At 43.8% G+C, this 21,530-nt stretch overlaps 2 protein-coding genes across 2 annotated transcripts in view; one reads left to right on the top strand and one right to left on the bottom strand.

The window, feature by feature from the left end:
• ZC3H18 (zinc finger CCCH-type containing 18) overlaps nt 1–21,530 on the top strand; it is a 152,458-nt gene that overhangs the window by 126,170 nt on the left and 4,758 nt on the right. The window contains exons 16-19 of the mRNA XM_085878779.1: nt 546–575; nt 11,799–11,944; nt 19,218–19,555; nt 20,900–20,996. Of these exons, the coding sequence (XP_085734905.1) occupies nt 546–575; nt 11,799–11,944; nt 19,218–19,555; nt 20,900–20,996 (611 nt within the window). The remainder of the gene's footprint in view (nt 1–545; nt 576–11,798; nt 11,945–19,217; nt 19,556–20,899; nt 20,997–21,530) is intronic.
• LOC147028419 (uncharacterized) lies at nt 12,780–17,627 on the bottom strand. The gene is given in 6 exon segments (XM_085880257.1): nt 12,780–13,997; nt 14,096–14,984; nt 15,433–16,397; nt 16,400–16,720; nt 16,930–17,333; nt 17,503–17,627. Coding segments are annotated over 6 exon segments (3,744 nt in total). The 3' UTR covers nt 12,780–12,957.

Below are 21,530 nucleotides of genomic sequence, written 5' to 3'. Positions count from 1 at the left end.
AGGAGAGGGTATTGCGCTTGGGTTTGTTTGTTTGTCTCTCTGTTTGTTCGCACAGAACTTTCGTGTTTTTCTCTGCAACTGCTTGTTGGATGGAGAAGAAATGTTCACCATAGTTGAGTCTTCTCATGTAGAATGTTTTAATAATAATTACGACATCATAGGTCACATGGTGTGGCAGCCATGTTGGAAAAACGGAAAACTTTTGATCTCTGTATCTCTGAAACCGCACCAAGGAAAAAATTGCAATTTGGCACATGGCAAGTACTACTCATGGGGAATGAGGGTGATTTTTTGATGACGTCATAGGTGCCTACGTTATGATGTCATTGCAGATGTAGAACACTACATCCGATCAGTATGAAAAATTTTGAGGGTCATCTAGGGATAAAAATCTAGGTAGAAGTGTTTATTTATAACTTTGAGTCGATTATTTAATTGTTTGTGCCAAACTGGAAATAGTTTTTTTAAGTTTTATTTTTCAACTCTGACTTGATTGCTGCCACAAATGAGGTCTCATCTGTTTGTTTACTGTCCTCATGCAAAAGCCCTGGACCAGAGTGGAACCAGCTTAACAGGTAGGGACCTGGGACTCCTTTGTCACATTGTTTCACCATTTTAGGAAGTCTTTTTAGTTATTTGCACCTTGTTTCCATTCATTTATGTCCTTTCAATGTGTAATTTATATTTATTTGGGGCCATATAAATATTTTGAAGAGGGTGTAAAGCTGTTGCCTGTGCTGTACATATTGACTGGGTGGGAGTAAGCTTGGCAGCGGGAGCCACCCGGTTTCGTGGCCAACCTGGACCAACCTCAGGAATTTATTTCCTAAAAGCCAAACATGCTTGCCGAATACTTTAAAAGTCCACAGAATCTGAAATGTTTTTTTTTATGTGGTGATATTGATTTTTCAGTAATAAACAAAGAACTGAACATGGTTTTTAATTCGAATAATGTTTTGAGGTGGTAAAGTTGAAAAAAAAAAAAAAACCCAACCTGGTAGGTACCACCCCTAAAAATTCCAGAAAACCATGGTGGTCATTGCGTCATCTGTGTGACGTAATTGCCAGAACGATAGTCTCAGCACTCAAAGGGTAATGGCCACACAACTCGCTTCAGACTCATCATCAGAAAGAATTTGATGAATAATTTCATGATCAAGAATCCTTAGATTACGACGATAGTCAAAATCATCATGTAGAAGGTGCTGACCGAACATGTATGAATCCGAGGTCATGAAATACCTCACAATCGCAACAATTGGGATGACGTCAAATTAATACTGTGCAATAACAACTCGTGAAGTGGTAAATCGTAGAACTAGAACATGGTAAATGTGTAATTTAGTGGAATTTGATGTAACGCTTCTCTAATTATTTTAGTAACCAGAACAGCACTCGGTGGAGTGCATACCTCTGCCAGATTGGACAGTTTACGTTTTATATCCCACTGATGGACCGGATCTGCATCCAGACTTTCAAAATTGAATTGGCTTGTTCTTGTTACCTAACCAAACTCATCCACCCCATTTTGTCATCCAACCACAACGTTTGGAGATATCGCACTATATATCGCTTTTCGCCCCATCACTCAATGGTTACGAAATCAATTATAAAATAAAATAAAAATTCTTATGTCTCGATATGCAATACAAGACATATATATATATATATATGTATATATATATATATATATATATATATATATATATATATATATATATATATATATATATATATATATATACATATATTGTTAGGAATTTGCGCCCACCGGCGTGCGAACGGCCGCTTTCCACGAATAGTAGCAGATCACCCACCGGACGGACAATTCAGTCGTGACCTTCCGGAGCAACGCCGGAACCCTGTCACGGGTGGGTCTTCAACCCCACCACGGCCTCGCAAATTTTCTACCCTCGCAGGATAGGGTCAATCGCCAAATCTCGATATACCCAAGTACTCGCGCGGATAGCTAACCGGGAGACCGTACCTCGATGCAGGTCAGCTTGGGACACGAACCGCTAAGCGGTCCGTTCCGTTCTGCAGTGATAACTGAGCGGGGATTATCGCCTGACCTCACCGGATCCGATTCTATTTAACGGGTGTTTAAAACCCAGCTATTTATTCCGCGATCCAAGATGGCATTTTCAATAGGGAGAGGACGCAACGAGCTGGGTACATTTCAACAAAGCACATTTATTTTCAATTACACGTATGTACAGCCAACACGTATACAGGCAAACAAAAGCAAGGGAAAGCACTACGACTGAATATGATTATTATTAATGTACAGTCACAACAGTTTTACTTATGGACACGGCGCCACAACATGCACTCAAAAGAAAAGAAAAAAACCACCCCCACAGACAGGGGGGGTCAGACTGGGCCCGTGGGCCTTTATGGCATGGGACTTGGCTGACCGAAAGGGCCCCACGAGGCCACGCAGGTTAACTTCCTCGCTGGGGCGACCCACAGCGCTCCTTTCCCACGGCAGCTAGCGTAGCCGTGGTCCGGCCCAGGCCTCGTCCGACGGCCCGGTGATTCGGGCCCAGCCGGCAACGCCTCAGAGGAATGAACGGGCCTTCGCTCTTTCCGAGTTGATGCTCTCGTTAAGAGCCCGCTTGTCCCTCGCGCTACCCGGACTGTCATGAAGCCCGATCACCTCGGACCGTTCGGAGCTGGTTGGCGAGTCCTCTCCGGCCCGTACTCGAGCGCGTAGGTCTGCGCGGCAGAGCAGGCGGGGCTGCGCTCCCAGCTCGCGTCTCCTCCTGGCGTCCGACCCTCTTCACCGACTGAAGGCTCCAAGCGCCAGGCTCCCGACTTCCGCGCAGCTCCCCGACCGCTCCAGACACACTCTCCAGACCCGACTTGACTCTCTCCCGACTTCACTCTCTCCCAACTTGACTCTCTCCCGACTTGACTCTCTCCCGACTTGACTCGTTGAACTGGCGCTCTGCGTGGCCTTTTATAGGGGTGGTGAGACGAGATCTGATCTCCGCCCTCTCACCTCTGACCTCTGACCTTTGCTCGGAAAGCGGACGTGGTAGAAATCACCGGCCCTCTGGATCCGACTCTCTGAGAGCGAAGCTTCCACACAGAGCGGACATGGTAGAAATCACCAGACTTGCGCTTCGACCCCCACAGGCCCCGCCCTTTTTCTCCTGTGATCCGTTTTTCGAGGCGAAGCTTTTACACAGAGCGGACGTGGTGGAATCACCGTCGCTTGCGCTCACAACGAAACCCCCCGCGTCGGTTTGCAGCGACGCTGTTCGCTGGGGACTCGCCACGGCTGGTGCAAAGATGGTGTCGTTTCGGAGACGAAGGTGAGGCGATGTTTGTGGCGTGGAGATGTTGACGGTTGCTGGCGGAGTGGTGAGGATGGCGTGGTTGTTGAGAGGCAGGTGTGGTTGTGGTTGGTGTTGTGGTTAAGGGGAGCGATGTTGGTTGTTGTTATGGTGGTGGAGATGTAGTTGGTTCAAATTAACGATAGAAAAAGAAAAACACTGTCTCAAAGGATCACAGCCCTGCGACACGAATAAATCCCATTAAACAACGGTGGGGAAATCTAACTGAACACAGACTTATCGATCTAACTGAACTACGGACCTTTATGGGGTTCTGCGAATTTCCACAGCCGTAACAAAATATAAATATATATATATATATATATATATATATATATATATATATATATATATATATATATATATATAAATATATATATATATATATACTTGTTACCATACCAGATGAGACTATATTCCCAATGTACACGAAGAGAGAGTTATGCACACCAGGTTAGTTGACACTGATTGAACATAACTGTGCAACCACCGGTACAACAGTACTGTACGGACATGAATAAATATACATTGGCCTGTTTCATGGTCGGGTTTTCGGTGACTTTAACCATCTCCCTCACCAGGTTTCCTGGTGAGAAGGGTGAATGAGATGGACACCCAGCAGGATTAAAAACAAAACCTGTCAAGGGGTGGAGGAGCTTCTTATGAGCCAGCGGCCATCCATATCTAGTGCCCAACTGTGTTTGCTGTCATCCTGCATTTGCGTTACTTTTTTTTTGAGGTTGGTGGTAGGATTTGCACTCCGGCCACCGTAAAACCCTTCACTCCGCAAAACACGAAAACACAAAGAAAATTGAAAACCCACTCCGTAGAAGTACCTCCTCTGCGACTGCCCTCAGCCGGGCAGCTCATCGGATGACGGGATTGGGGCAAAGCCTTTGGGACCCCCCACTCTTTGATGATAGGAGGAAAACCACGGGGTAATCTTCCTGGGTCAGATTGCTGTAGTGTGTGTTGGGGTGGTGCTGAGGTGTCATCCACCAGACAGCGGTCTCCTTGGGTTAACCTGGGGCGGTCCTTTCGGGTGGGTGCCTGGAATGTTCCATCCCGAGGAGAGGATGATCACCTGTCTCTGTTATCATCTGAGCTCAAGCATTTGTACATCGGTATTGCAGCACTCTCTGAGGTCCAGAGACTGGATCGTGGTGAGATCATGGCGGGTGGTTACACCTGCTCTTGGTCTGGTAGCTCTTATGGTTACCATGCTGAAGGAGTTACTGTAGCTGTGTCCAATTGGCTGACTCCAATGATAATTGAGGCAACACCGGTCAACGAGCGTATTATGAGACAGGATTTGTCACTCCTTGGGCGTCGTTTCCGTAGTCTCTGCATATGCTCCGACTGAGGCGAATGATCTCACCGTGAAGGATGCATTCCATGCCATGCTTGAGTCTGGGGTTGATCAGTGCCCCAGGCAAGATACGCTTCTAGTCTTGGGGGATTTTATTGCATCAATTGGAACTGATAGGGATGGTTTTGAGATGTGTTGGTTCCCATGGGTCTGGAACTGTGAACCAGAAGAGCAATAAGTTCCTTGGCTTTGCAAGAAGTCATGGACTTAGGGTGGCTGGTTCATGGTTTCAGTGCCCACAGGCTGGTGGTGGTGTGGCAAAAGAGACTGACCATGTGCTCGTTGATTGTCACTGGAGGAGGAGCCAGAGTGTCTATCGTAGTGCTCAGTTCCTCAATACCGACCACAGGCTTGTGGTAGTAACTCTGAAGTTGCAGCTTAAGCCTGGGAGAATGGTACTGTCCCAGCCTTGGCTGGATGTTGACAAGCTCAAGGATGAGTGGGTAGCTGAGGAATTTGTGAATAGGCTGAGTGGGGATTTGGGAGTTCTGGATGCTTTGGGGAATCCTGGAGAGTTGTGGGGTGTCTTCAAGACCACCATCCTTGATGTTGCCGGTGGATGTCTTGGAACTCACCGAAGGGCCAAGAATAATTTTGTCTTTCAAGGAACACTGAATGCCATTGACTGGAGTCGCAGGGCCAGGCTTAATGGCAGAGCTGTTCAGGGAATTGAGGCGGAAACTGTACATGCGCCGAGGGCGGACAAGGATGCCTTTGTGCAAGGAATCTGTGAAGGGGTAGAGCATCACCTGTGGTCAAGTGATTCACGTGCTGCGTACTGGGGAATTCGTGCATTGCGTTTCTCCAAGCCCATCCCTCGGTGCACTGCAGTTAGAGCAGAGGGTGGTGGGCTCTCGACAGAGGAGCCCGAAGTGAAGGTCCGCTGGGCTGGTTACTTTGAGCGGCTGTACCAGGCTGATCCACGAGCTGTGAGTTGGATGTCAAGAGTGTTGCTGTCCCTATTGCTGACCCTCTAACTGTGGTCCACCTTCATTTGTGGAAACACAGGCTGCGGTGAACGGTTGAAAGGGGGTAAAGTTCCTGGGATCTGTGGCATCCAGGTTGAACTTCTCAGGGCTGGTGGAAATGCTGTACTCATGTCATTGCATGCAGTTCTGTGCTCTGCCTGGAACACAGGCATCGTCCCAACTGACTGGAAGAGGAGGGGCCTTGTTGTCCCTCTCTGGAAAGGGAAGGGTGATCGCCAGGACTGCAACAACAACCGAGGTGTGACTCTGCTCTCAGTGCAGGGCAAGGTCATTGCTCAGATAATTCTTGATCAGGATCGCCACCGTCTGCTTGAGCACCAGTATCCAGAGCAGTCAGGCTTCACACCAAAGAGGTCAACGATTGACCGTATCCTTGCCCTTCGGGTCCTCGCCAAACGCAGCCTAGAGTTTCGGCAGTGACTGCTTGCGGCCTATGTTGATCTCAGCAAAGTGTTCGATTCAATGAATCGGATGCTCTATGCAAGATTCTTGGTCTTCGTAGGGGTGCATCCAAAGCTGATCGATCTGATGTCTGAACTATACTCTTGCACTGAGAGTGTTGTGAGATGTGATGATACTATCCCCGACTTATTTTCAGTTGTTACTGGAGTTAGTCAGTGGAGTGTACTTGCCCCCACACTTTTCAGCGCTTGTACGGACTGGATTCTGGAGAGGATGTCGGAGAGATCAAGCCTGTGGTGCATCGTTTGGGAATGTCAAGATCTCTGATTTTGATTTCGCAGATGCAGTCATCTTTGCGGAGACTTTAGATATCATTTTAGGGTTCTTTGAGGTGCTGAATGAGGAGTTGGAGCTGCAGAGGTTTCCTCGGTCAAAATTAAGATCCAGACTTTCAATGACATCTTGTTTGCTGCTATCTTGTCTGTACCTGTTTGTGGTGAGGAGGTTGAGATCATGGAGAGATTCACTTACCTTGGCAGTGATATTCATGTCTGCTGGCTATGAGCCAACGGTCAATGGGCATCTGAGTCAGGCCTGGGAAGTCTTGGATTCACTGGATCATGGGGTGTGGTGCTGTCACTACCTGTGCAGGATGATGAAAGTCTGAGTCTTCAGATCTTAGGTGCTTCCAGTCTTGCTTTACGGATGTGAGCCTTGGACTATGAGCAGGGATCTGAGATGGCAACTTAATTCCTTTGGTACCAGGTCTCTTCGGAGAATCCTTGGCTATCGCTGGTTGGACTTTGTGTCCAACGAACGTTTGTTGAGAAAGACTCAAATGAGATTTGTTACCTGCATATTCTGTGAGCATCAGCTGCGGTTGTATGGACGTGTGGCTCATTTTCCTGTTCACCAGATTCTCTCAGCGATAGAGCCTTGTGAGTGGAGAAGGCCAATGGGCCGACCATGTGCCTCGTGGTTGCAGCAAGTTGATCGGCATCTCAAGCAGATGGGGATGGGCCAGGCATCTGCTTGGTGATGGCCTGACGGAGTCCCCTGGAGTACCAGCGGAAACTTGACGCAGCAACGCGCTGCTTCGGTGCATGCTCCCATACCTGACCTGACCTGACCTGACCTGACACTGATAACATTAATGTATTGAATATTTGCATCATTAAATACTTAGTGATCACTGATTGATCAATTAGCATAACATAACGGCACTGGAAACACCCCTACCCCTTGTAACACTCTGTAACGCTTGGACATACACCCACACTCCCCTGTAACTCTCGGTAATGCTTTGACATCCACCCCACCCCTCCCCCCTGTAAATTTCCCTCATGCTTGAACCTACACCCCTACCCCATAATACTCCGTAATGCTTGGACATGCACCCCCCCCCCTTTCCCCACCAGTAACACTGTGCAACGCATCATAAGCTAATTTGTTCCTGCAAATTAACTTTGTGAATTTGCTTTTTGGAGGGGGGGGTGACCCGGTTGTTCACATGCAGCTGTGTAAGCTCCTATGCCAGATCAAGATAAGTGGTTTTTTTTGTGTGTTGTTTTGTGTATTTTGTTTTCGAGATTTGTGTTGGGGTTGAGGCTTTTCTCAACTCAACATAGGCCTTTATAGATCTAATCCCCGAGATTAGATCTATAAAGGTTGCAGTTGTGTTTGTAGCAATTTAGTGGGTATTTGTATTAGTTTATTGGAAGAAGCAGGGTGAGGCCTTGCGTTTAAGTGTAGCGTTTTAGTCAGTTGGGGCTTTGGGAATATGGTTCGGAAAAAGGGTATAAATAGAGAGTGAAGGCGAAAGGAAGAGGTGTACATAAAATGTGATGGTTGCTTCATGTCGGCCATATCAGTAATAGGGGAGGCATAGGGTACTCACTGTTGTCGGAAGTGTGAGGAAATAGCCCACTTGAGGATAGTTATTACGAGATTGAAGGAACGGATAAATATGTTGCAGCAAGTAGCACAATGTGAAAAAAATTGTAGATAATGTTGGTTATGGTTGTGGAGTGAGGTAGCTGAGGAGATTGGCAATGGTGGGGGTGCAGTGGGAGCAGGCAGTGGTGATGGTGAAGCGAGTGCAGGAAGTGGTGATGGTGCAGCGAGTGCAGGAAGTGGTGAAAATGCAGCAAGAGCAGGCAGTGGTGAAGGTGCAGCAAGTGCAGGAAGTGGTGAAGGTGCAGCAAGTGCAGGCAGTGGTGAGAGTACAGCAATAGAGATTGGTAGGATTGAGTTATGGGAGACAGTTTTTGTGGGTGATGTGACTATTAAATCTCTCACTTCTTCATTCTGCAGGAAGGATCGTAGACATAGAATTCTGTGCAGTTGTGCAGGAGCAGGCATTGGAGACATGGAAGGAACGGTAAATGACATCGTATTGGGTCGTGGTTGGAAGATGTTTGTTGTAGGTGCGAATGATATCGGGAAAGTTTACTCAGGTTTTAAAAAATATAGATACAGGATATTGGGGAAGCGGCTGAAAGCAAAGGGTTGTGAGGTAATTTTTGTGGGATTCCCCCGAGATTAGAAGATGAAATAGAAATTGAGCAGAGCGATAGATGTCAATCATTGGCTGGAAGAATTGTGTAGGGAGGAAGGTTTTGCATTTATGAAGTAGTGGGAATCATTTTGGGGACAAAAGGAGTGTTTCCAGAATGATGACAATATGCGAAATAAAAGGGGGAAACAAGGTTTGCATTGGGAATTGAGGAAGGAATTCAGGCTTTTTTAGGTCAGTGGAGGGTTGGGAAGCTATAAAGGAAGGAACTGATGATGTCATTGTGATTAGTAAGACCAGGCAAGAAAATAGAATTTCAGGAAGGGAAAAGTTCAACATATTCTATTCCAATGCTTTGGAGTTTAATTAATAAGATGGAAGAGCTTGAGGCCAATGTAGATAGTGAGGAGTACGATTTACAGTGCCTTCAGAAAGTATTCACACCCCTCAACTTTTTTCACATTTTCTTGTATTACAGCCTGAATTTAAAATGGATTAAATTTAACTTTTTTGTCACCAATATCCACAAATTGCCCCATAATGACAAAGTGAAAAAATGTTTTTAGAAATATTTGCAAATTCATTTAAAATGTAAAGCTGAAATGTCTTGCGTCAAAACGTGGTTTCAGACTACAAAATCACAAAAGGTTTCAGACACAGAAAGTACTTTCATGGAAACCCCGATCAATGAACTAAGAAGCCTGGTGTTGGCTTAATGGTTAGAGTGGCTGGCTTTAGATCTTCGGGTCGAGGGTTCAAGCCCCTGTTCTACCGTTGAACTTTCAAATCCTGCTCGGCTGTTGAATTAGTACCAGGTGGGTTGACTCAGCCTGTCATCCTTTCAAGGTCAGCAAAATAAGTACCAATGTGCTGGTAACGGGGCATTGCATCAGTGACACAGCTGCGCCCCCAGAAAATTATGCAGCCAAGCAGCCATAGGTTGCATACAAATAAATGAATGAATGAATGAACTAAGCAGAGACAGAAATATAGTCTCCTAAATGTGGAAGTGCACCCTGACTGCTGGTTTTGCCTACCCACTGAACCTAACCGGTAAAAATTCCAGCTTCCAGTCCGATCCATTACACGTTTTCACATCCATTCTCACACATACACATCGTTCTTAGCGACTGCATAGAGAGCGAGTCCAAATACACAGAGAATGAGGATGAGAGGTGCTGAGGTCAACTCCTAAAGTGCGATTATATAATCGGCATGCACATCATTCTCAGATGTGACACCTTCCCATTTTTATGTAATGTGCACAACAGTAAATATACAAACCAGTAACAAATTGAATTACGTTTCACTCGTTTATTTCACGTCCAACATCGTGCTTGCTATTGGCTGCTAGTGCGAGTCCAAATACACAGGGAATGAGGGGGGGCAGTGGGGAGGGAGGGGCTAGGGTACAACACAACATGACATCCATTAAAAGGAACACCCTTGGTCCTGACCATTCAGGATAAATGAGGTTCAACTGTATATTAAGTTTCCAGGAAGAGGTAATTGAACAAATACTTTTTTAGACTTTTTATTCTTCAGTTATATAACTACAGCGTGATTACAAAATCATTATTGCAGAACAGATTGGAGATTCATAGAACACCTTACCCCGTGCTGTCTTGAGAGAGTCTACGAGTGGCAAACTTGATTGGTCGTGATGACGTAAAATGCTGCAATATTTTGTCCAAGTACTGTGAAACTGAAGGGTTTTGAAAGTGACAAATGGGTGAGATTTGTGTTCTCTCGTGTCCAAGTATATAATTCAATTGAAATAAAATAGCCTTTAGAGGTCATAGAAAAAATTTTTGGAAGTTCACCGCCAATGACGCAGCTTATTTTACACCACCTTATTTAGGAGAAATTAATTAATTTGTTTTGGGGTTTTTTTTCTCCATGCCTGTTATTTATGTCTTTTATGACGTCCTGAAAAGCAGCAAGTTTCCTGTTTGGAATGATTTTCAATTTTGCTTAACTGTCAGATCAGCAGACAGAGTAAAAAAAACTCCACTCGCTCTTCTGCACAGGTGTAATCTTGACAAATTCAGAGCCAAAGTACTGATAAGCTGCAGGTTGTTTTCCGATTCATGTTCAAAATATAACATTCAATTGATATCAAGTTGTCACTCGATCATAAACTGATGTTTGTAGACAGACAGACAAAGTGAACCAATTGCTTAACTCTGCTTTTTGCTTTGTGAGGTATATGTACATGATTTCTAGAGGGTGACAGGATGTCTATTTCACCAACTTGGAATCAACGGCATTTGAATGAGTCGGCAAAGACTATGCGCCACGATTGGCTCGTGCATAGTGTTTGTGGAAAAAGTGAACACAGTAAGAGGAAAAAAAATACTTACTTTGTGCAGTGTGCACGTGACCCCACCAAGTCGATGATAATGGTTTTCCGAGATGATCTTATGGGATGGAATGCAATCTGGATTTTCATTGCAAAAAACCATAAACGGTCTCCCAGCATGGATCTGCCTTCAAGCCCCAGTAACTCGGAAGGATGACTTTGTGCCGCATTCCAAATCTTTCCTCCAGCACAGCTATGCACACCGATCTTTTATTGTTATTCTATCTTCTTCGCTTTCCCAAGGGGAAAGAAGTTCAGCGTGTGTGCTCGTGGAGTTCAAATCTATTTCTGAGCAATTACACAAGCAATTTATTCTTTCTCAAATGCTGCTGAGGATATAACGTGACTGTCGAGTTATTCATTTGGAGATGAGTTTTTTATTTAATCATTACACTCCTCCAAATGATTTTGAAAATAGATATCATGGTATGCTTAAAGTGAAAATCTGATGAGGTTTTAAAAACGTTGCAGGCAAACAGTCGGTTTCACACACTCTTGCAAACAATCTTGCTCACTCTCACTCACTCTCTCCCTCTCATGTAGTATTGCTCAAAACTATATTGAGAGATGCAATTTACATGGTGATCAATTACTTCTCCAATGATCTACCAGCTAAATCTGTTGTAGGCATTGTGCTCCTCTAAACTAAACCGATATAAGAATCTTCTATTCCTAATCATCCTCTGTGATTGAACTTTTATTTCTCTTTGGAAGCCAATTTTTCTCTTCTGTTTTGCTTGAATGATCTCACTTGCTGAGTTTTGCTTCATTGTTAACGCAATCACTCTGTCACTCCCTTCATTACCCTCTCCTTAAAAAGGTCACTAAGCATGAGTAGCGTCTCGTCTGCCTCCAGTGCTTCAAGCCATAGCTCTGTACACAGTGCAGATTCGGACAACATGTATGCAGATCTTGCCAGTCCTGTCTCATCGGCCAGTGAACCATCCCCACCGCCTCGCTCACGCGGTGAGCCCTGTCTCCCACTGTTGCACTGCCCTGCTCCTTTTTGCAGAAGTTAACCCACTATGGCCATTTTTCACTCTCTAACTGTCTGCATCATCTGTATTTTTTACTTGAATTTATTTTTTGCCTTGGATTTGTAAGAGAAGGTATTTCTATTGATAACTAGAACAGCACACGGTAGAGCACATACCACCGCCAGGTTGAACAGTTTGTTTTATAGCCCACTGATAGGCCAGATCTGCAATCGGACCTTAACCAAAATCAAATTGGCTTGTTCTTGTCACCTACTCAACTCATCGACCTAGTTTTGTCATAACCCATCCATAACGTTTTGAGATATCATGCTATATATAGTTCTTCGGCCTATCTCTCAATTGTGAAATTATTATTTTTTAATTTTAGGATCTGGATCCTCACCAAAATCGAATCAATTCATCCTTGTCACACACTCAACCTGTCCACTAAGTTTCGTCCTAATCCGTCCATAACTTTTTGAGATGTCATGTAGTCCATGAGCCAGGTGAAAAGTGGGTATCAAGCGACTGAATAAACGCCGTTGTGATTTTTGGGTAGCTTGACATCTCAGATGTCAGAAAATGTCAAGCGGACGTTTCATTTCAGTCGCTTAATACCCCGACAGCGTCCATTTTCAAAGATGGCCGCCATTCCCTCCGACGAAACTGGGAAAGATAACTAAGATGTAATAACTCATCATTGGAATGGATTAAAACCTTTTATTTGGGATCATTTTGCTCGAAGTTACATACAAATTCCTCTCATGTGTAATAAAAGTGGTTTCTGCAAGTCGTTTTCTGTAAAAAAATACATATATCCGAAAAATGAGGTATTTTGGCCGAGTTTTCGTGAAACATTCTTGAAAATACTTATAACGACCCATGAATTGAAAGCTTGACCAAAAGTCCACTTTAGTGTGAAGTTAGCATCTATCTTGATTCTAGAAAGTTGGTTATAATGCTTCAGGAAGGCCTGTGGCAATAAACAGTCTTCTCAAATCACTAATCACCATCATCGTCGCTGTCATCTACGTCTTGCGTGAAATCATCTTCATCCTCATCCTCTTTCCAATTAGCACACTCCTTTAACTTGCAAGCCTGTGTGCACAATAAACCATTGTCTATGCATGAACATGTGTCTTTCTTGCACGCTCGCGAGCAATCACAAGACAACAAAGACAGGACAACATCTGGTGCAGGTCGCATGGTAAGCCATTGAATTGCTACATCCCCTTCAGTGACGGTCCAACCATGTCCATCAGTTGGCTTTGGAACATCCGGCTTGTTCTCCAGACTTCTTCTCCATATGGAAGCCTGATCATTAGCCCTTCTAGTGTGCTGATACAACGCATCCCGACAAGGTGGCAATTGTCCTGTTGTCACTTCACCCCGTTTGGACCTGAACAGTTCATATCTGAGTGCATTGACTTCTTTGATCTCTGTATTCGATGAATACATTTTGCATGTGTATGCCTGAACAAGAGCAAATGTTTCATCACTGAGCTCCCAGTCTTTACCAATGTCAGAGAACACTCTCCGACAGCTTTCATCTTTCCGAATTTTGTTCAACGACTCCACTTTTCCTTGTCCTGCAAATGCACTGACTGTATCGCAGCCAGTCCAGGCATGCAGTCCGATCAGAGCATTACACACATCCTTCCCAAGAATTGTTCCGAGGCGGTTGATATCAATAATGCGAATTTTGTTCTTTTTTCCTCGTCTCAGCACTACCCTTGTTCCCAATTCAAGATGAAATCCAAGAAGGAGCACTAGGACATCAGTGTCCTCTGATATAACCATCACTTTCGAAAAAGAAGAAGCAGCATGTCTGCAATGCAGAATCGGCCTAGTATCAGCTTCTTCCTGACTACACTCAAGTTCGGAAACCTCCTCTACCCGGTCACTTTCCATCCGTACACATTTTTCGCCTGATGTGACAAAAAGTTCTGTGTCTAAGAGTTTGTTTTGGCATGATGGATCCTTCAAACGACTTGACAAGTATTCGATGAAATTATTCTTACTCTCCCCACTTGACAACAATCCTTTTCCAATTTTTTATCCTGTGGCCCGCCCGGATCTCTTTGAAGACTATGCCTTCAGCAGAGCCTCGGTTCATCCGCTCCGCATTTTTTAATCGAACTGTCCTTGTAAGTATCAAACACAACATCAATTCTGCTGCTTCCCTTCCCCCCGTTGAGTACATAGTTCAAGATCCTCTGTGACATTTCAGCAAATGTGTGATTGTCCCCATTCATTTTCTGAGATAAACCCATGCCATCAATTATCGTGGCCGTTCGATCTGATGGTGGGTCAACCTTCGCTGCCTCTTTCTCAATATGATTCCCAAGCCTAGCTTTGTCGATCTTTTTTAATGTGCCTTCCCCATTAGCCAATGACCATGGTTTTGGTCCAAGAGGATACGAAAGAACGTCTCTCATATCCAGCTTTCTGTTTTCAGAAATAAGGATCATTTTACCAAAGAGCCGGTTGTCTGCTTTCAGGACTACCTCTTTGTCTCGTGTTTTCACAGTTGTTACTTTCTGTAGGTCAGCAAATGTTTTCAGCTTCAGTCTCTTTATAGGTTCATAGAAACCTTCTCCACTTTCCAATTTCAAAGTAAACCGCATAAACGCCTCCTCCCCCTTCTCCTGTGCACTGAGCAAGTCCTTGCAGACATCGGGTGGAGCGATGAGCCCAGTAGAAATGCTCACCAGATCGGAATATCCCTCGTCAATTGGATTCATCCAGTTACTCTCTAACATTTCCTGCACAGCCTTTACATCCGCTTCATCTTTACTCATGCGAGATCTCTGCAGATCCTGATGTCCTGAGGAACTTTGGATGAAAATTAGTTCCCTGAGTTGACGTAAGGCTTCTGCCCTAGGCTCTGCAGTGAGGTAGTACCGAGAGACAGTCCCATGCTTCATGCTAAACCCTCTGGCTCCACCTGAAGTTTGTGTGTCTTTATTTACAGTTTCCTCAAGGGTTTGGTCTACAGCAATTTTCCCGAATGGGTTTCCACTGCTGCGCTGAACAGAAAACCCCCCATTGAGAAAATGTTGGTGAAGATCAGGGCAAACAGAATTGAGCATCATCATCTGACCGTAGTGAACTGGAAGATAGCGCGAGTAATTGGTTTTGTCCATTGCGAAACACCATGGAATCATCTTCCGAATACATGCTCGGTGAAGACACCAATCGCCTTCACGATCGGCTCTGATCATACAAAGTAATATTTCCACCAGATCAATGTATGTCATCCAGAATGCGGAAACAGGACCTCTATCATTGCGCAGAACACCCAAGTGTACCTCAAAAAGATGAAGTATCCTTTGGTAAGACATGTCTTGCTCAAGTGATTCAAGTGTAACAGAGCACATATTTTCTTGGAGGAGCCACACATCGAAAGGTTTCATCAAGCCTGTGAAGATCATCATGGTGGCTGTTGTCTAACCACTCTAAAAACCCTGACCAAACCTGTCGCATCATCCCTTCATAAACGATTTTATGAAGACGCACAGCTCGGTTGTATTGCTGACCCAATAAGACTTTCTCAATTGACCCTTCTGCTATTATCCCCGATTCAACCGCTAGATCACGCAGTCCAGCAGATCGAAACAGCTTTCCAATTATGCCCAGTAAATTGCAGATGACATGAAAATTTCCCATTATCAAGACAATATGTTCGAATTTCAACTGGTGTTTCCAAGCTATCTCTGTAGCTTTGGCAGACAAAGCTTGGTCCGTTACCACACATATTTTGTCAAGTTCTAATGACTGGCAAATGGACACTGATTTGCACAGAATCTCTTGCACAGAAGAAAGATCTGAAGGTGGGGCATTGATTGTTGGCAGGTAACCAACGGTGTCCTTGGATACTGAAACATTGTCCCTTGTATGGATATTGAATCCAGTCCATGATGGTATGATCTGGTTGTGAATATCATGCATCCGCCCAAGAAGCCAAATGTAATTTCGCTGGTGAGCACTTGTGGATGCATCTATGAATGGCATTGACAAAGTTGGGGTGTTTAGTGGGGGTGGAACCATTCTCTGGCCTGCTACATACAATGGCAGACGGTCACCAACTGTCTCAATTGTTCTTCTTTTCTCCTGCTTAAAAACGATTGGCTCATCTTGCCTCTGCGGAGCACAGGTTAAAGACACAGGCTGCATCACAATACCGTTAATACGATGTGTTGTTCCTTCTCCGCTCAGTGTCTCTTCCCTCCTGTCAATGTTGTCAAAGGCTGAAGCAGTTGGGACACCAGGATGAATTCCTTTGGGAATGCCACAATCACCTCGACTAACTTTCTCAATGCATAATGCTGTGGCAATTTCTTCGAGTCGGGTATAGGAACAACAGTGACCAAGCCTATTGAGGGTCCTGATGACTTCCACATTACCTGTCAATGTTTTCACAACATAAGCTAACAGGACAGCTTAGGTGTGACAACCTGCCCATTTGTCACAGCATTCAGGATATCTTGCACAAATGACCATGACAGCCTCGAGATTCGGTCAGATGCGTCGTGCTGTGTACCCCCCAGGAGCACCTTCAAAAATGTCATAAGACACTTTGGCAACTCAATGTATGATTTGTCCAGTTCTTCGGGGTGCGGAGGCCACATTTGTTCTTGTATGCTACCCTTGATGCTATCCCTGAGTATGACTGCAACATTTTCAATCAACTGGACACAGTCTTGTCCTTGGTTGTACAGCTGAATTCGCTTTTCTAAACGGATAACTTCAGATGCAATGTCATCTAATCGGTTTTAAGGTTATGTGGTCAAAGAAACACTCTGTGATCTGTTTCAAAAAAGTGCAAGGTGTCACCGAATTCAGCCTCAAGATTTCTGCGTAAATTCTTTTTTGTGGACGCTCTAATTTCAACACCCTGTTCAATGAAAAACAATTCCAATTTTTCTGTGATTTCTTCCAGGGAAACCAGGCGAGGATTGAACAATATGTTACAACGCACATACGAATATAACTTCTCCAGTGCGACTCCCACAGCGTTGGCGTAGCCATCGTCGCCCGCTGCAGACTGCGATGCGGTCTTTGGTGCCGTTGATTGGTCTCGTTTTGAGTTTACTGTGTAACGCCTATAGCAGGTGGCATGGTAGTGCCCTTCAGCAGCAACAATGTCAGGGGATGTGAGGGCAATGATCCTCTCATCACATCTCCTAATAGTGGCATCACGTTCCGTTTCATCAGCCCTTAGTTCTGAGGACTGAATGAGCGGTTCCCTTGTGCGAGAACCTTGAATGTACTTTGTCTTTTTCTCGCAGAAGATGCATACTTCTGGATAGACACGTGATTTGTCCGCAGCATCTGTGGACTGGTGTGAAGACCTCCGCTGAACAGAACTAGGCTCACTACTCAAGTTACCAAGATCACCCTGAATTTTTCTCAGATTTTTAACATGCGTTAGTCTGTCTGCATTTCTTATGATAACGGATATCCGGTGCGGATGGAGGATTGGCATCAGCAATCCTCAAAATAGGTTCAATATGTCTTATCTTAGCAATTTCATAGAGTCTTTGCCAAGACGCAATGTCTTTAAGTTTAACTAGTTCATCCACATCACATTCTTCCTCACATATTGCACATTTGGCTTTTTCGACTCTTGGGCGCTTCGTTTTCCTGCAGTCTTCCTCAGAATCGGTCATGACGTATGGCTCTGTTTTCTCTTCGAAATTTTCAAAATGGGACCTGAAAAGATAGAAAGTCAACTGAATTATAGGCCACAATGTGTTCCACAGTAGTTGGTTAATCCCTTCCTTTTTAACTTCGAAAATGGTTCACTAGCCGGATTGAAATCCCCAAATCGCAAACATCTGAAAAAGGGATTTTCCCCTTGCAGTTTTCAATGAAGAATGGGATCATAGGCAAGTGAGTGATGGGACTGCGCTCCCCTTACCCCAGGCTCTAAGCATTTGCATCTACAAGAGCAGCACCATGTATGTATGTATATCATGTTGTGTACTTCTATAGGACCACTGCTACATTGTGAGTGTGCACTTCTCTTGGCCTTGATATGGTAATGGATGGGGGGTTGATGGGGAGTAAAAGATGATTCTAACTTGTGAAAAACTTTGGGATCATGTAATGAACATAACAGATAGATAAATGAAAATCAATGACAATCTTCTCCCTTATCCCAGTGAAGGAAATGTACAGTTATGTCAAACAATTCGTTTTGCTGTGTTTCCACATGGTGGCAGCATGGTGAATTAAGAACTACAGGGGGGTCCCAGAAAGAACTCTGAATTTTCAAAACAGACAATAGGAAATCCATGGTTCTTCTTGTGACTAACTGATGACTACTTTTATACCTGTGGGATTATTCTTTGTCATTTCCTGACTCGGAGTACGCGTGCAATTACTTATTCACAGGCTATTAAAAAAAAACCGTATTTGTGGGATATTTTTGGTCTTAAAGGGTTAAAGCAAATTTAGAAAAATGTGCAAACCTTGTTAAAAGTGGATATTTTGAAGTAAAATTCCAATCTGAGTAAACTTTTGATACATGGGGAGTGGACTTCATTATGAACTGCGACTACCCCTACCCCAAATTCAGTCAATACACGGAAATTAATTTCCAAAATATATCCATTTTCAGTGGGATAATGGCCTCACATGGGTTATACTACACATTCTATAGATTCAGAAGAACCATCTTGACTCAATTATCACCAGAACTAAAATTATCACCAGAACAATAGTTTTAACGATGTAGTGATGGAAGTTCTCTGCATATTTTGATGAAATGTGACAAAATAGTCACAATTTTCACATACAAAGTTCAATGCCGAGCTCAGAAACGCAGAAAACTAAACAATCCACATATCATAAGATTCAGCAGGTTCTAACAAACAAAATGAGCCCTCACAAGTCTGTCTACCTTAACCCAAAGTTGACTTATTGTACTCTAAACTAGCTTATATGGATTTCAAAAAATACGGTGGCCATCTTTAAAAATGGCCGCCGTAGGGGTATTAAGCTACTGATCTGAAAAGTCCGCTCAACTTTTTTGAATACTTGAGACATTAGGCTACCCAAAAATCACAACGGCGTTTATTCAGTCGCTTGATACCGAAACCTCAAAATCGGCCACCTGGCTCATGGACTAATGCACTTAGACATATAAACAAGTGGGGATGAATACCTGACCTCTGTCCACCTTTGGTGGTGGAGGTAATGATGACTTTATTGATTGTTTCTATTCGTACTCTGCCATTCCCCTTCCACATTTGCAGGCAAAGCGAAAAAGGAAACACCTTTGCCTCCTCCAAAAAACAAGGAAGCGACAAAGGGAAAAGAAGTGAATAAGGAAAAGGCATTGATTAAGGAGAGGGATAAGGTCATGGTAAGAGAAAAGGAATCTGCAAGGGAGAAAGAGACACCGAAGGAGAAACACCGTGCAGCAGGCTCGCCATTCCGTCCACATTCCCAGCGGCCACAGGGAAGTCCCGCTGCGTCGCATGCTGCTTCAGGAAAACCCGTCGTGACCATGATACCCTTGGCAACGGGGCTGCCGCAGGGGAAGCCTCCGATCGTTGGACACAAAGAAATCAAGATCACGCTGCTAAATAAAGTGAGGCAAACGTACCGTCATCATTGCTGACCAATATATTCTGCATTTTTTTTGGCTTTGTTTATGCATAAAACATTTCAGGTGTATAAAATATTTTAGGCGAGAAAAATTGGCTTTGTTTATGCAATGCGTTCTGTTCAATGATGTCAAGGTTTGTTCCAAAGACTTTGTTTCAATGAGTCTCCCATATTGATTGTTATATTTAGCAACCTCATAAGTATACCGATGTTTGTACAACATATATGCATTGGAGCAGGTTTTTCCCCACATCTTTGTTCCTTGTTCCTGTCATACTTTCAAAAAAAATTTCACAATTCTCTTTATTCATTCTACTTCATGATTTTTCTTTTCTTTCATCTCTTTTGACCTTCATTTCTCTCTTTCTTTATCTTTCTGTCTAAGGAGAAGTGAATTTGTGCAGAAAGTTTTATTGAAGGTTCACTTGATTACACCTGGATGGGTTTGAGGGTAGTTGACTAGTGGCTGAAACCTGAATCTTATCCAGGTTTCTCCTGATGACTCCATATTTACTCTTTACTTCTTTGGGTTCCTTCTGATGACTCCAATGCAGTGTAGTAGTTGGTCTTCCGTTTGATCAGTTTTGACATGTAGGCTGTTCAAAGCTGGTAATTAAGCTCCCCACCTGATCCATCAAAATTGGATTCTACGTCACATCTGACGTATCAGTGACACCTTCATGTTTTCTTCGCTCGATTGTTTCTGCTTCTGTTCCAAAGAAAAGGTTTCTATTTAAATTTTGTGGAATTTTACTTTCCCATTGGAAAGTATTCACTGGTACGCTTGAGCAATTTTTTTAACCAACACAATTCATCCATTTAGAGGCTAGCATTTTGAATCACAAATGTTCCATCTACATATTGCATATGCCTCAGAGATGAGGACGGTGAAGCTTGTATCAAAGAAAAATGGAGGCTATCAGGATTTGGGAGTGGATGTAAAGGGAAGTGTTTGAATCGTATTGAGCAGAGTGATTTGTTTAAAATTCGACTATTCCAAAGGTGTTGTGAAAACTTTCATTACACTTGGATATCAGTCAGTCATATTTGGGTAAGTTGAAATCCTAAAAGGCTATCTTCGGGGTGGTGTGCCTTGCATCGATGCAATCTGGCAAATGTTAACATTTGATTTGCCCCTCTTCCCAGTGTGAAATGCTTTGCATTTATGCCTCCATTTGTTTTCTTAGCAAATTCTCAACCCACATTGTGCCCAACAAAGTTTGTCTCGAAATTTTTATTTTCGATGCTCATCAGCATTTAAGGGTCGCATTATAACTAAACATTCCTTTAAAGGTGTGATTTCAGCAAGTTGTTGTTCTGTGTTCAGGGTCCAGAGAAGGAACACAGGAAGCGACTAGAGCCATTGGACCGTGAAAGAGGTCGTTCACCACCCCTCAAGAAAGTGGCAGCTTCACCAGAAAGGGGTAATCTGTTGTGTCTGTACTCAGCTTGTTGACTCACGACCATTAGTGGAACTTGTTTTTATGCCTCTGCCACCAAAGATAGAGGGCATTACGTTTTCGGGTTGTCCTTCCGAGCACAATCAACTGTTGCTTTTTCCGCGATAACTTGTGAACCACTGAAGGTATTTTTGAACAAACTTGGTACAAAGGTGTATTTCGATGCAAAGATGAACTGATTCGATTTCGGGTTCAAAGGCCATGTGACTTTGAGATGAAAGAAGATTTTAGTTACCGTGATAACCTGTGAACCGCGAAAGAGATTTTGACCAAACCTGGTACATGCATGCATGCATGATGATGCAAAGATGAACTGGTACGATTTTGGGTTCAAAGGGTAAAAGGCCTCAGGTCTGGTGCCCTTGAGTTGAAAATCTGTTACTGCAATAACATATGAATCACTCAAGAGATTTCAACCATACTTGACACATTTATGGACTGTAATACAACGATGAACCGATGCAATTTCAGATTGAACAGGTCAAAGATCAGGTCACC

This window comes from Eptatretus burgeri, chromosome 4 (assembly GCF_056783735.1).
Source record: "Eptatretus burgeri isolate ZD-2024b chromosome 4, Ebu_testis_v1, whole genome shotgun sequence".
In the NCBI taxonomy this organism is placed as follows: Eukaryota; Metazoa; Chordata; class Myxini; order Myxiniformes; family Myxinidae; genus Eptatretus; species Eptatretus burgeri.
Note: the sequence above shows the minus strand (reverse complement) of the source record. Positions and strands in the feature narration are given on the sequence as shown.